General features: G+C 51.9%; 1 protein-coding gene across 1 annotated transcript in view; it reads right to left on the reverse strand.

Moving 5' to 3' along the window:
- LOC143696404 (serine/threonine-protein kinase pim-1-like) overlaps positions 1 to 13654 on the reverse strand; it is a 43697-nt gene extending 30043 nt beyond the window's left edge. The window contains exons 1-2 of the mRNA XM_077192536.1: positions 13527 to 13654; positions 11547 to 11734 (exon numbers count right to left, since the gene is read on the reverse strand). Coding sequence (XP_077048651.1) covers positions 11547 to 11734; positions 13527 to 13654 — 316 coding nt within the window. The remainder of the gene's footprint in view (positions 1 to 11546; positions 11735 to 13526) is intronic.
- Positions 13655 to 14093: the final 439 nt, after the last annotated feature.

Raw genomic sequence — 14093 nt, forward strand, 5'->3', positions numbered from 1 at the left:
GTGGCTGAAGAGCTGTGGGCTCTCCTGCGGCAGAAGCGCCTGGCTGCCTCTCTGGATGCCTAGGTGAGCCGTGCCTGCAGGGACAGGGCTGGGGACAAAGCCCAGCCATGGCCCAGTGGGCTCCAGAGGTCACCTTCTGGGCTTTGTCTTTTAGGCTTGCAAGGACCAGTGTCCTTTTTCCTCTCCAGTGGCATGAGGAGATGATCATCCCTGCAGGAACCCCCTGAACCCTTTGAGCCCTGGGCCATTTCCCCTGAAGAATAATCAATCAATAGTCAATAAACCCTTTGAGCAAAGCTTTGCTCTGTGTCTGTGTGTGTGTCCGTGGGTCTGGATTTCCTCCTTTCCAGTGGTCTGGGGAAGTCAGGTCAGGTCTGGGCTCTGCTGCCTTGACACAGTCTGTGCTTTCCCCCAGACAAATGGTGTGTTGGGAGTTGTGCAGAGTCCAGGGGGAATGGGTTGAGTGGAGGGGGGGCTGTGCTGGTGGTGAGAAAGGCTGTGGTTCACTGTGAGAGAAGTCGGCATGGCCTGGGTTTAAAAGAAAAAAAAGAATTTAAAAAAACCCCTTTCTTTTAAAACCTTTTCTCCCTGTGAGAAATGACTGTTCACGTCTCAAAATTTTGAAATGTCTTTTAAAAACTTAACAAAACTTACAACAAAGGGACTAAATAAGGAAAAAGTGACAGTGCTGGGAGCCTCCCCCACTTTGTGGCTGGTAACCACATGGCTGGCTCATCCACACAATGGCTGCTCTCCCTTTTATATCCTTGCTGTTGACACAGGCAGCCCTAGCTCCTCCCAAAGGCTGTCTCTTGACTCTTGGTCGCTGTCCATTGGTGCAGACTGCTTTCCTGGAACTGGATTGGAGCTCAGCTGTTGCTAAGCCGTGCCTCTTAGGAACAATCTGCCCTTCCCCAAATGCCCAGACTACCAAGATCATCCCGGGATAACAATGCTGGGCAGGGGGGACGCATTGCAGTAACAGAACTCTACATCTGTACAACTTCTCTTAACATACTGATCATGTTCACCCTTTAATTGGGAGAGCCAACCATCTCATTACTCATCTCTAACACTGGGGCATTCACATTCTCTGAAAATAATCCCTCCGCCCAGGATTTTTCTCCTGGAAAGCTGAGAAGCCTCAGAGAAAAAGGAAAACAATGCTTATCTCATTTGCTTCTCCTGTGTTGGGCTCATGTGCAGAATGTGTTTGGAGATGGTTTACCCACAGGTGATTGATTGGTCACTCAATCCCCTGGTGTGTAAGTGCAGGAAAAGTTGTTTGTGAGAGATAGTTTTCATTTTTCTATCTAAGAGTGAAAAAAGAGTTTATGCGGGTGGCTAGTGTTTATCACAGTCCTTGAGCTCTTTTTCAGGGAAAGTCGGTTGTTTTCCACAGTCCTAGAGCTCTTTCTCAGGAAAAACAAGTTGTTTTTCACTGCTGCACAACTCTGTTCTCACAAAGAGTTGTCAGCTTTCTCATGGCTTCTGTCGGCTCAGGTCAGGATTCAGTTTGTCGGCCTTTGGCTGCTGTTTCACCACCACAGAAAACATCATTCCTGTCCCAAAAAATAAAAGCAGCTGAGACGCAAATTACTGCCTTCTAGAAGGTGAAAAGGGATGCAGGTGCCCGGAGGCCCAGGAGAGAAATAGCAGTATTGGAAATGTGAGAAGCAAAGTTTTATTCATAGAGGCAGTGCCTGACCTCAAGGAAGACCTTTCCTACCAATCAAGACTTCCTTAGGGAACACACTGCTTCAATATCAATTAGAAAATAATGTTATATTGCTTCTTATGGAAAGAAAACTAAGGAGAGAAAATCCTGAAAATGGGGGAAAAAAATTTAATGTAATTCCTCATTGAAATCTTTTTCATTAATTCCACTCCTGACAAAACTAATTCTTGAAGCTAATTCTGGTCGAGGTGCAGCTCCTTTGGGCTTTGTGCACTCTGAGGAGCCCCATGGGAGATTTGGTGGCAACTCCATGAGCCTCAGTTCCTCAAAGGAGATGTCACAAATGTCCAAGGAAAGGAAGTGCAAAGCAAAGGCAGAACACACCTTCCAGGGCCCAAGATAATGTTCTCCTTCCCACTGGATTTCTGCCCTGGTCAGATGGGACTGTGCGAGGGTGAGGGAGACTCCCTGAGCAATCCTTTGCTCTCCGGACACTGATCAGCTTGATGCCTGGAGAGGCTCCCTGGAACAGAGGCTGGGCAGAGTTAAAGGAATAAAGTAGGGATTTATTACAAGGCCTTCAAAGGATTCCCCTTGAGCAGGACAAGAGCCCAGCCAAGGCTAGACTCAAAATGGATGACTGGTCAGGAGTTTTCACACTTTTATAAGGTTTGGTCCATTTAAATATTGGGGCTAAATGTCCAATTACAGCCTCAGGTGATGCAGTCCCATCCTCCCAGTTTGCTCTCCTCAATTTGCTGTTGTTTGCACTTTTGGGGCCTGAAGCTGCAACAGCATCTGGTTCTGGGGCTGGAAAAGGATTGTTTTGTCTGACTACACTGTGAAGAGAACTTGCTAACACTCTGTCTGAAGTCCAGAGTTACAGACTAATGCAGTACAGAATCTGGAGATATGACAGCTAAAACTGAAGGCATCAGCCTGTTCCATGTTCCCTTGGTTCCATGGGGACCCACAGCGTCACAATGGCCACTTGTTCCCATGAGGTTCCCCAGTGTCACCGTGGTGTCCTTGGATCCACCTGGTCACAACCGACCCATGGTTCCATGAGGTTCCGCGGTGTCACCATGGTCACTGTCAGAGGCTGGATGAGATCAATGTCCTGAGACACCGTGGGATGAGCTGTCAATCAGTCACACAGTGGGGACAGGGCTAACCCAGCCCTGATTGCCTGAGCCATCAGAAATCCCACCTGGGGGCAGGCCCACAAAGGCCCGGGGGCTTAAAAACACGGAGCACAAGGTCAGCCCCTGGCATGGACTCTGCCTTCTCCTGGGATTTGTGTCTCACCCACACTGGAACCCTAGGAACTGATAGTCATATGCGTGTCTTTCTATAGAGCTTCTGTCTTTCTGTCTCTCTCTCTTTCTTCTCCTTCTAATGCTCTTTATATGCAACATTTTTTGGGCACCTCAGCAGTTTACGTGTTCAATGATTTCTAGGTTAAATGAGCTAAGTTAATGAAGTTACTGCTATGATAAGTGTTTTCTGTGTAATTGGATGTTGCATTAAATCCTCTTCCAAAGTTTCTTGTGTTTTTGTACTTTGCCAGTAAAATTCTGTGTCCTTTTGACCTCTTGAGAATATCTGGCTGGTGTTCCTGCTGTGCACCAAACTCAAGTAAAGGAGCCTTTGGTTACCTGCAGCATTTCAGTGTTCTGGGCTGTTACACCCCACAGGCTCACAATGGCCTCTTGTTTGCACACTGGCCCCTTGGTTCCATGGGCCCCAACAGTGCCACAATGATCCCCTTGGTTCCACAACTTCCCAGAGTGTTGTAGAGAATACATTGTTAAAGGAGTTAATAGAAAGTTCCAATGATAGGTATAGATTGTTTGTTTAATGTTTTATAGTTATGTAAAGTGCCGGTGTTAGTTTTAATTGCTTTTTAAAGGTTTTATAATTATGTAAATCCCCTTACTGTTGGGTATTCCCCCCGCTGCTTCCACTCTCATCTAAAATGGCAAACCACCCGAGACCATAGAGGATGATTACATCACCTAATAAGCAAATAGGATACTCCCATAAGACTTAGCAGAAAAGGATTACATAACAAAAACTCCTAGAACAACGAACCACCATGCAAATAAAGAATCAAAATAACACCTCTAAACAAAGAGAACATAAGACAATATCAAAGATCCTGGTCAGAACTTTTTGCCTTCATCAACCTAACCAGAGTGGGCCAAGAGCAGTATAAAGATTATGAACCTGAAACCAACAGGTGTCTACTCAGAGACTCTTGTGAGGAAAGAAGACCCAGCTCTTCAGGACAATGGAGCTGACCTCCTCCTCCTCCACGCCGTCTGGGGAGGAGCGGTGCTGTGCGCACAATCCCTGGAGTGGGGGGACACGGGTCCCTACCGGGGTTTGGGGTGCCCTGAGTACAGCAGCAGCACTGAGTAGAGCCAAGAGGGCCCCAGTGCCCAGGCTTGGACGGCGGTGCTGGGGGTTCAGTGTGCCGCGGTTCAGGTAGAAACCGTAAACCCACTGGAGGCCCCTGGGGGCATTGGGGTCACGGGGCAGGGCTGGGCTGGGCTTACAGGGCAGGGCAAGGCCAGACCTGCCCCTTCCTCCCTCACACACAAAATGTTTGGAGCCAACAATCTCCTCCAGTCTGTCACAACAGGCAGTGTTGGAGGTGCAATCCCAATTGTGGCCATGGGCACCTGGCTGAGAAGGACAGTTCTTTTCCATAGGAAGGAAAGCACAGATCCCCAAGGTTTGGAAGGCAGGTGAGAGCCTCAGTAGGCCAAGGCCAGCCAGACTTGTCAGTAATAGCAGATTTTGGACTTAGGGAATTTTGGAGGTGGAAACCCAATCTCGACCATGGGCACCTGGAGAAGCAGGACAGTTCTTTCCCATGGGATGGAGAGCATGGAGCCTCCGCCAGTGTTTTGGGGACAGATGAGAGGTGACCATTGTGAAAACAATACCAGCCAGACTTGTCCTGGCAATATTCCTATGGGAACAATCCCTGGACTGAAGGAAATTTGGAGGTGAAATCCCAATTCTGGCCATGGGTGCCTGGAGTAGAAGGAAAGTTCTTTTCTATTGGGAAGGAAAGCACAGAGCCCCAGTGTTTCAGCAGCAGATGAGAAGTGACCCTCTACATGCAAAGGTCCCTTGGAGCAGTCAGGCAGCCCATGGGAGGCCAAACCAGCCAGAGCTGTTCTGTGTTCCCTTGGTTTTATGGGGCTCTAGCAGTGTCATACTGGCCCCTTGATTACAAGAAGACCTGCAGTGTTACACTGGCCCCCAGGTTCGATGGGGTCCCACAATGTCCCAGTGGCCCCCAGGTGTCATAAGGCCCCGCAGTGTCACAATGGTCCCAAGGATTCCATGAGGCCTTGCAGTGTCACAATGGTCTCCGTGGTTCCCCAGGCCCCACAATGTCGCGTGACTCCTCTGTTCCATGAGCCCTGCAATGTCACAATGGACCTTTGGACGCTGGGGCTTTGCTGTGTCACAATGGTCTCCTCTGGCTCCACAGTGTCACAATGGACCATTGATGACAGGAGGCCACTCTGTGTCGCCTTGGAGCTTTGGTTCCATGCAGCCCTGCAGTGTCACAATGGTCTCCTTTGGTTGCCCAGTGTCACAATGCTGCACTGATGACATGAGGCCCTGCAGTGTCACAATGGACCTTTGGTTCCATGCAGCCCTGCAGGGTCACAAAGGCCTCTTGGTTTCACGAGGCCCCACAAAATCACAATGGTCCTCTTGGTTCTGTGGGGACCCCCAGGGGCACAATGGTCTCCATGATTCCATGGTGCCTCTCAGTGTCACTATGGCCCCTTGGTTCCATGAGGCTGTAAAGTGTCTTAATTTTCTTTGCATGGTTCCATGAGGCCTTGCAATGTCCCAATGAGCCTTTGGTTCCATGGAGTCTTGCAGTGTCACAATGGCCCCTTGGTTCCATGACACCCCAAAGTGTCATAATGGTCTCCATGGTGCCATGAGGCCCTCTGGTGTCACAATGGACCCTTGGTTCGATGAGGCCTCTCAGTGTCACAATGATCCCTACATTCCATGGAGCCACACAATGTCAGTACGGTTCCCTTGGTTCCATGAGGCCCCACAGTGTCACAATGCTCCCTTGGTTCCATGGCCCTGTGCTGGTGCATTCCCCCCTGCCCTTCTCAGGCCGCCCTGCCAGCTGAGAAATGCTCCTTGGGCCTCGGCCTTGGCCAACAGCCCCTGGGCTCAGCTCCTCTGCAGCTCATCACAAACACTGTCTGCTCCAGGCACTGCTGCTGCCCAACCAGCTCCTGGTTCCTTTAGCAGCAGCCCTGGGAACTGGTTTTGTTCCCTCAGTGGCACAAGATCCCTGTTCTCACCCTGCCAAAGAAAGCTGTTGGTGCCCAGTGCGGCCAGGATGAGCCATTGCTGGGACTGAAGCCCCTCTCTTGGGGCCCTGCAAACAGCGCTCCAAAAGGAGCCCTTGGAGCTCTCCTGGGCCAGCGACTCCCTCTGAGTGGGGCCTCTGCCAGCCGGGAACTCTCCCGTTTGCTGCACTCGGGGATCCTGAACAAGCACAGAGCCTGGGCCGATCCCCCCACTCCTCCAGGCTCAACCCTTTGCCTGCTGGGGAGATGCCAAAGCATCAGCAGTGAGCATTCCCTGCCCTCAGGGGAATTGCTCCCAGGTGCCTTGCACTGACTCTTTGTGGCTGTGTGCACACAGGAGTGCCTGTGCTGGGGAAATGTGGCAGAAATGCTGCTCTCTGAGGGCTTGGAGTGCCTTGGATAGCTGAGTCAGTCAGGCCTGTAGGGAAGCTTAAATCACAAGGTCTAAGTGAAGTTACCTGCTGCTAAGAGTTGTTCTTAGTTGCTAAGTTGTTACCTTTAATATACGTTATAAGCTAAGTTAAATATTGTAAGGTGTTATTCCTCTGTTAAATTGCAAAGTCATAGGTTTAAGTTAGGTTAAATGCTATTACACTCTGCTCTTTTGCAAATTTGTGAGGTTGAAAGTATCAGTATAGGTTAAGTTTGAGCTCTGTTAAGCTTTTAGGCCGTATTCCTTTTATCCCTGTCCTCTCTGTCCTTTTCTCACACACACACACAGAGGGACAGTTCTCGGTTAATTTCTGGTTTGATTGCCTGGATTCTGTTTGGTTTTGTTGTTGCTTTGTTTCCCTGGAGTGCCTGAAGTGTCCAGTCAGGAGCAGAGTGACTCTTGCCAAGGAACTTTGTGCTGCTGTCCCTTAATATTAAATCTGGTTTTTGCTGCTCCCTTGCTGGGGATTTTTTCAGGGCTCTCAAGGCCTCGTTGGTAGCAGGGTGAAGGAGCCCTGGCCCCGGCTCTGGCCCTGGGGGACACGGGGACGCTGCCGGGGGGTCCCTGTCCCCCTGTGCCCCCCCCCAGGGCCCCGGCCCCCTGTCCCCGTGTCAGGCTCTGGGGTCGATCTCGTGGAACATCCTCTGGGGGAGGCTGCGGGGCCGGGGGCGGGGGGACCCGGGGGGACAGGGGACCCCGCTGTGCTCGAGCAGGGTTGGACTGCTCTGGGGGGAACTGTGAGTGGGGCTGGGGCAGAGTGACCTCCCCAGGGACCTCACACAGCCCCTGTGACGTCACAGAGCCCCTGTGATGTCACAAAGCCCTGTGATGTCACACAGCCATCACAGTGATGACATACAGCCTCTGTGATGTCACACTGCCCCTGTGATGTCACAGAGTTAACTCTACGTCACCTTGTGATGTCATACAGCAGTGCTGTGATGTCACAATGTCACCCTGTGATGTCACTGCCTGCTCTATGATGTCACAGAGCCACCAGGTGATGTCACAACCCACTCTCTGATGCCACACAGCCACCCTCTAATGCAGACTCTGCTCTGTGCCTTCATATCCTGCTCTGTGATGTCACAGCCAGCTCTGTGACATCACAGCCCGTTCTGTGATGTCACCATCCCCTCAGTGATGTCACAAAACCGTCAAGAACTCAGTTCTATTGAAACTCTGAAGTTTCTTGTACTTTGAAGAGATCCCTATCAGGGACACAACTGAGAAAGTGTCCCCAGGTTCCAGCTGCTGGGCCTGGAGCTGCCCCTGGGCCAGGTTTCAGGCCAGCGCCTGCGGCAGGGAGATGCAGTGGGAGAAGGGGGATGGAGAGCGGCTGGAGAGGCGGCCTTGGGGCCAGCAAAGGCCAGTTAGAGAAACTCACAGCCAGGCCAAAGACACCCGTTTTGTCCCCATCGGCGGTGCACGTGCTGTGCTTTGGCCAGCTCCCCAGCACGTGCAGCAGTATCAGCAGCGCCGGCTCTGCAGTCCTGGGCGAGCACATGATGCTCTTCCACATGGTGAAAGCAGCTCTGTGGGGTTAGAGTTCTGTCTCAGGGGGGTCTCAGACACAGCAGCAGGGCCTGGGACGCAGTGGGGAGCTGAGCTGGCTGCCAGCTCTGCCTCTGCCCAATGCCACTGGCCAGCAGCAGCCAGGCAGCCCAGGCCTGTGGGGACAGGCCCCTGAGGGGCAGCGAGGGAGCATGGCAGCAGGCTCGGGGGCTGACGTGCCAGGGCTGGCAAAGGGAGCAGCCAGAGGGCCCTGGAACTGTCTGTTGCTCACGCCAGGCTACAACCTGTCCAACCTGGGCCAGGCTGTACAGGCTGATGGGCAGGGGAGCCCTGAGCCCCTCTGGGGGCAGGTGGGCCCCATACCTGTCACAGGACGGGGCCACACGCAGGAGCGTCACGACTACGTCAGCGGGCTGTGCTTCCGTCAGATCCAGCAGGCTCCTGTTCAGCCTGTGCTCAGCAAACTGATTGGCCAGGAGTCACTGGTGGATGTACCTGACCATGGCGGGCACCTGGAGAAGGCACGGGGAGACTTGGAAAGCTGCCAGAGGGAGGAATGGCCCCAGCTTCTCCAGACAAGTGCTTCCCTTGCCACCACGCTGCCATGGCCTCCAAGAGTTCCAGTGAGCAGCAGGCATGGCTTGGGAGAGCAAGCAATTCCTGGCAGGATCAAAGCCTGGCCATAGGCTGCTTACTTGCTTTGGCTTGGAAAAGCCCTCCTCTACGAGCATATCCAGCAGAGCAGCACTGGTCTTGGTTTTGAAGATGTGCGAATAGGCTCTGAGCCCAGTGCCCATGGTGCTGGTCTCTTCCGCCCGAATTTTCTTGATGAATTTGCAAACCAGCTGTAGGAGAAGGGCAAGAAGCCAGGCATGTTGCAGGCAATGCTCCAAGCGCGGTGCCAGCAGGCCCAGCCCAGGTGGGGATGGCTGCAGGTACCTGCACTGTTCTGCGGAAGAGGCCACGGGCGGGCTCCTGCTCTTGTGTGCGCTCCAGGGCTGCACCTGGCAAAGAGCGAGCGCAGCCAGAGCTGAGGGGCTGCGGGAGAGGCCGGAGAACACGGCCCAGCCCTGCGCTGCCCAGGCAGGGAGAGCCCTGGGATGCCCCAGGGGATGGAGCACAGCCTCTGCGGGGTGTCTGCCCGGCCCCTTTTCTGTCCTGTCCATGGGCATGGCCCAGCGGATGTCATGGGATGGGATGGGATGGGATGGGATGGGATGGGATGGGATGGGATGCAAAGGCGCCAAGCTGGCTGCAGGCACCAAGCCTGTGGCCCAGCTCTGCCACTCACCCTCCTGCAGCTGCTCAAATGGCAGCACCTCTTTGGTCTCCTGTGTTGGGGCAGCTGCAGGGCCTTCTTCCTCCTCTTCCCCCCAGGGCACCTTGGGCTCTCTCAGGGGTCTCTGCTCCATGTTAGTGCCTGGATTTGTGGCTACTTGCAGGAGAGATGCCTGGGAAAAGCTCCGAGTCAGCAAGTCCTGCAGTTGTGCCTGGAAGGCACCTTCAAGACAGAAGCCTGGGCAAGGCTACAGGACAGCAAGTCCTGCACTCTGCTCTCGAGGGCTCCTGCCACAAGGACAGGAGACTCCTGTCAACGATTGTGCTCGGGCCTCGAGGGCACTGGTGGCAGGGATGGGAGATGCCTCTGGGGCACCAAGTCCCACACCCTGCCCTCGAGAGCACCTGCAGAAGAGAAGTCTCGGCAAGGCCACGCGTCACCAAGTCCTGTGGCCTGGCCTCGAGCTCAGCTGCAGGAATAAGGCCTCACAAAGGCTGTGGGTCAGACAGGAACGAGTGCACTGTGCGGGGGCTCCTCACGGCACCGCTCTGTCCTGTTCTGCCCCGTTGCATGCTCCCAGCAGCCGGGCAAGCTTCTATTTCCCACGTGTCACAAAGGGGCCTTGGTCACCGGGTTCCGTTCCATGGCACGGTGAGCGTGCTGCAGCGTGCCAGCCAGGGCCCTTGCACACACTGCCTTCTGCCCTGGGGCTGCCCCCAGCCCTGCCCAAGTGGCCCAGCTTGGAAGGAATGCCTGGCACCAGGTGTCTAAGACAGGCCTACAGGGTCTTTAGGACTGGCTCAGAGCATCAGCAAATGCTGCCCTTCTCTGCGCGCTCAGGGCAGCAGAATGAGCCCCAGGGCTGCTGACGCCGCACTGGGAAGGTCACAGGACCTTCCAGAGAAGCTGGCACAGCCTTCTTGGGACACGTCCCAGCTGGTGGCCATCCTAAACCCGCAGGTGTGGCATGGACAGGGAACGTGTGGGCCAGGGCATGAATGCTGCTCTGACCCCTGGGGCCCAGGGAGTGCTGACATCAGCAGGTGTGGCAGAGTCCCTGCCCAAGCAGAGCTGCCACCCCCCGAGCCCTGGCAGCGCTGGTGCCCATCTCCTGCCCCCGAGACCTGTGCCCCCGGGGAACTTCTGTGCCACAGGGAGCCAAAGCCCACGTGCATTGGGGGCTGTGCTCCTTCCTGCAGGGGCTGTTGGCAGCAGCACCTGGAGCAACTGCTGGCAACACTTGGTCTCTGTCAGAAGGTCTCACTCCCTGCTGAAATTATTTTCTCATTGAAGTATTTTCCTTCAGCACAAAAACATCTTACTGAAGGCACAGAAGAATCTGGGGTTTAAGATTCCTCAACTCAGAAAAGCTTTACTTTCCATTGCTCAACTCAAGTAGTTCCAAAAAGTTGCAAACTTCCCACATTCATTGGGATGGCCTGAGAAGGTGAAGAGTTGGAATTTTGCTTATCATTGTTATAAATGATCAAATCGTGAGCCAAAATTATCAAAAATTTAGCAAAGATTTATTAATTTGTCTGCGAGACCGAATTCCGATGTTCGAAACCACCACAGCCAAAGAGACAGCGTCGAGCCTGAGTTTGGCGCTGGGTGAACCTGGACCTGACCCCTCGAGTGTCAGAGTCTCCCCCATTCACGCACGCTGCTTCTTGCAGCGAGGTTTTATACATTTTATTGTGCCCGAGGCAAAGATGACCAAATTTCCTTTGTAACTCTTCACACGCATCGCTGTTTCTTTCCATGTGCAGAGCTGGACAAAAGCCGGGTCCAGGTGTGCCATTGGTGTCAATTGGCTCTGGGGAAGCCGTGTATGCAGATGTATCAGTTTGGCGCCGCTGACTGTCTTGATAGATGCAATTGGCAAGGCGATAATCGCTCTTGGGTGTCTCCTGAGGACTCGGGAAACCGGTGATCATCGCCCTGGATGCTTCTATCCTTACGTTAAGGCATCGATCGTTATCTTAACGTGTGTCCGGGAACTAGTTGAATCTAAATAGACAGCTGCTCCCGGCTGGGATGGTCAAAGACATGCTTTTGGATTTCATAATATTTTTTACCATACATTAATAGCATGAATTATCCCTACCATATATTACAATCCCTCCCCTTTTATATCACTAATTTAATTCATGCTTCTTTTATAGCCCAAATTGCTAAATTCTTTTTATATCTACTTCTGTTTGCCACCATTAAGGGTCTTTCAAAAAGAGAGTAACCTCTATTAAACTATTCGGTACTCCCCTTGTGGAATACCCTGATACTCAGTATTGTTTACACTCGTTTTTGCTCGTTTCTTAAATTTTACCAATACTTGGGCAGCATTGCTGGCATACTTCTTTTCTCCCAGGCTCATGATCTTAGGTGTGTTGCTTCCGGAAGCCAACTCTGGGTCCACGGGCACTATTGCTATCTGCATCCCCTGTACGACGGAGTGGATCAGTCTAATAAAACAAGGAATTACACATGGCAAGAATAGGATTCCAGCTACTGAACACAGCACGAAGAACATAGTTGTATTCCACCAGGCCCCATCAAACAATTTGTCCCACCATGAAGATTGCAAAATTGAATTCCGTATTTGAACAGGGACATGGGCCACTTTCTTGATTTTGGCTGCCAATCCTCTCATGGTCTCCCCATAACTGTCAATGTCAATACAGCATTCTGATTCATTGAACTTTCCACACACTCCCCCTTCTTCGGCCAGCAAATAGTCTAAAGCTATTCGATTTTGGTACACAAATGCCCATACCTGGGTGTGCTGCTGACTAAGTAAATCCAGGGCCTCAGAGGTGTGATTTGATACAATTTCCACCACTGCCTGCAGCCGAATCAGCCGGCTCAGTAGGTAAATCAGAGTCCTATACCCGTAGCTTCCATCTTGAGCCCACGTGCTCGGTCCATAATAATCAATTATTCTTGCAGCCGGCCACTCTTCCTCCCCCCAGGTTTGTTTACCACTTGTTACAGGTATCATCTTTTTCAAGCTTCTCCTCTCCCTCCTCAGGGTCTCATACAGAGGAGCCCCTAGTAGGTTACTTTTCATTCAAGGGAGAGTAAAGAAGACTGGCCCGATCATGCCCAGAGTGCATGATCCCTTCCACCTCGGGGGTAACTCACTGTATGCCTTTTTCCTGAAAATTCAATCAATTCCATCTGGGGCTTTCCATCTGATATTCGTCCTCCCTGGGTCTCCCCAGTATTCTCTCAGGCCCTCCCAGGACTGGAAAGGGTTGGCTCCAGGATTTTTGACTCAGCACAGTCCTATCCTTTTGTTCCATTCGCAATTGGTCTCATTCTTCCGGCTCCAGTACCCCGTAGGGGTTCTGGTTGCCAGACCTTGCCCTTGTTGTTTGAATCTACCGTCAGGGTAGTTACACACGGAGTGTATCCCACCATCTCAGTATATTCCTTTCCTTCCTGACTGATGCAAATAGTTCCAATTACCCTCTGGTCCAAAATCTACCCCTCAGGCCTCTGTGCCAACTTTGAGACTTTTGGACTGTCCCATTTCAGAAGCTGTTCCGGAGCCAAACCTTCCCCTTTTCATGGCCATTTCTCTGCTGACTTCAATCCCTCACAAATCCAGCAATTTGACAATCCCAGTTCAGTTGCAATTTCTTGCATCAAATCAATTGATTTCTGTCCGGGGAAGGCAATTCCCCATCAGCATACTTTTTCTCAAGTAATTCATACTGTTCTTCCAGAGTTTTTAATCTCTCTCATTCAATTCATTTCTTCCTCAGTTCTGACTCCCTTCTCTTCAATTCCTGAGTGATCTCTCTCATTCTTCCCTCAGGATCCTCACCATCTTTATTTTTCATGAAAGAGACAACCCGGTCATATTGCAGGCACACCCTATCATCATTCACCTGTGCCAAATCCAATATGATTGGTTCTCTGCTTAAGGTAAACTTGCTATCAAATTTAACAATTCTTCCCATCCAATACATTTTCCTGTTCACCGTGCATATCCCCAGCCTCGCATTGTCATAACACAATGGGTTCACATGGTGATAGGCGACAAAGATCGATTCAGTTTTTCCCCCAACCCACATGGTTCGATTGCATTGGTTACAAACGGGGATTTACATTATTTCTGCACTCCGTTTCCGTATCTGATGCGTGTGCTCATCTGACTGCCCATTCCTTGACCCTGCCTCAGAATTGATACACCAAATCTCCTTGTCCAATTTACATAATTTGACCCTTGTGCCGTTCACCCAACAGTACCTGCCAGGCTCCTTGATGCATTCTTCCGGGGCGTGGTATGCTGAGGGTTTCCCATCCCCTTGCACAACTGGGACCACCTGGGTGCAACTTCCGCACTCATCTGCAGAGCTCTCGTTTCCTCCTCTCATCGGGACCTCAATGTGCAGTCTTTGATCACAGCTAGTCTGATCATGTCCCTCTCCTCATTGTTGAACAGCGATCTCATGATCGCTTGGAGATCCTCCTAGGTGTAGGTGCTGGTCCCTAGAAATTCATCTAGCCTTTCTGCCACCCCCAAAGGACCATCCATTAATTTTCCCATCTCTTTCTTGAACGCTCGCACATCACTGGTGTCTATCGGGGCGTGTACAAAGCCAATAACTCCAGGAGCTGTCGGCACCTCCTGTAAAGGGCAGAAACAGGGCTTCTCTTCCTCATTGTCACTGTCTCCTGTGGTTGCCCTCTTCATTCGCTGCCTCGTTCAATAGGCCAAGGGAGATCTGACTTTGGGGATGGTTACCTGTTTTTCTTCAGTTTTGGGAAGGGTCGGCAGCAGCGGTTGCTCACATGGGAGCGGAGTCGCCGCCG

This window comes from Agelaius phoeniceus, chromosome 34 (genome assembly GCF_051311805.1).
Source record: "Agelaius phoeniceus isolate bAgePho1 chromosome 34, bAgePho1.hap1, whole genome shotgun sequence".
Classification (NCBI taxonomy): domain Eukaryota; kingdom Metazoa; phylum Chordata; class Aves; order Passeriformes; family Icteridae; genus Agelaius; species Agelaius phoeniceus.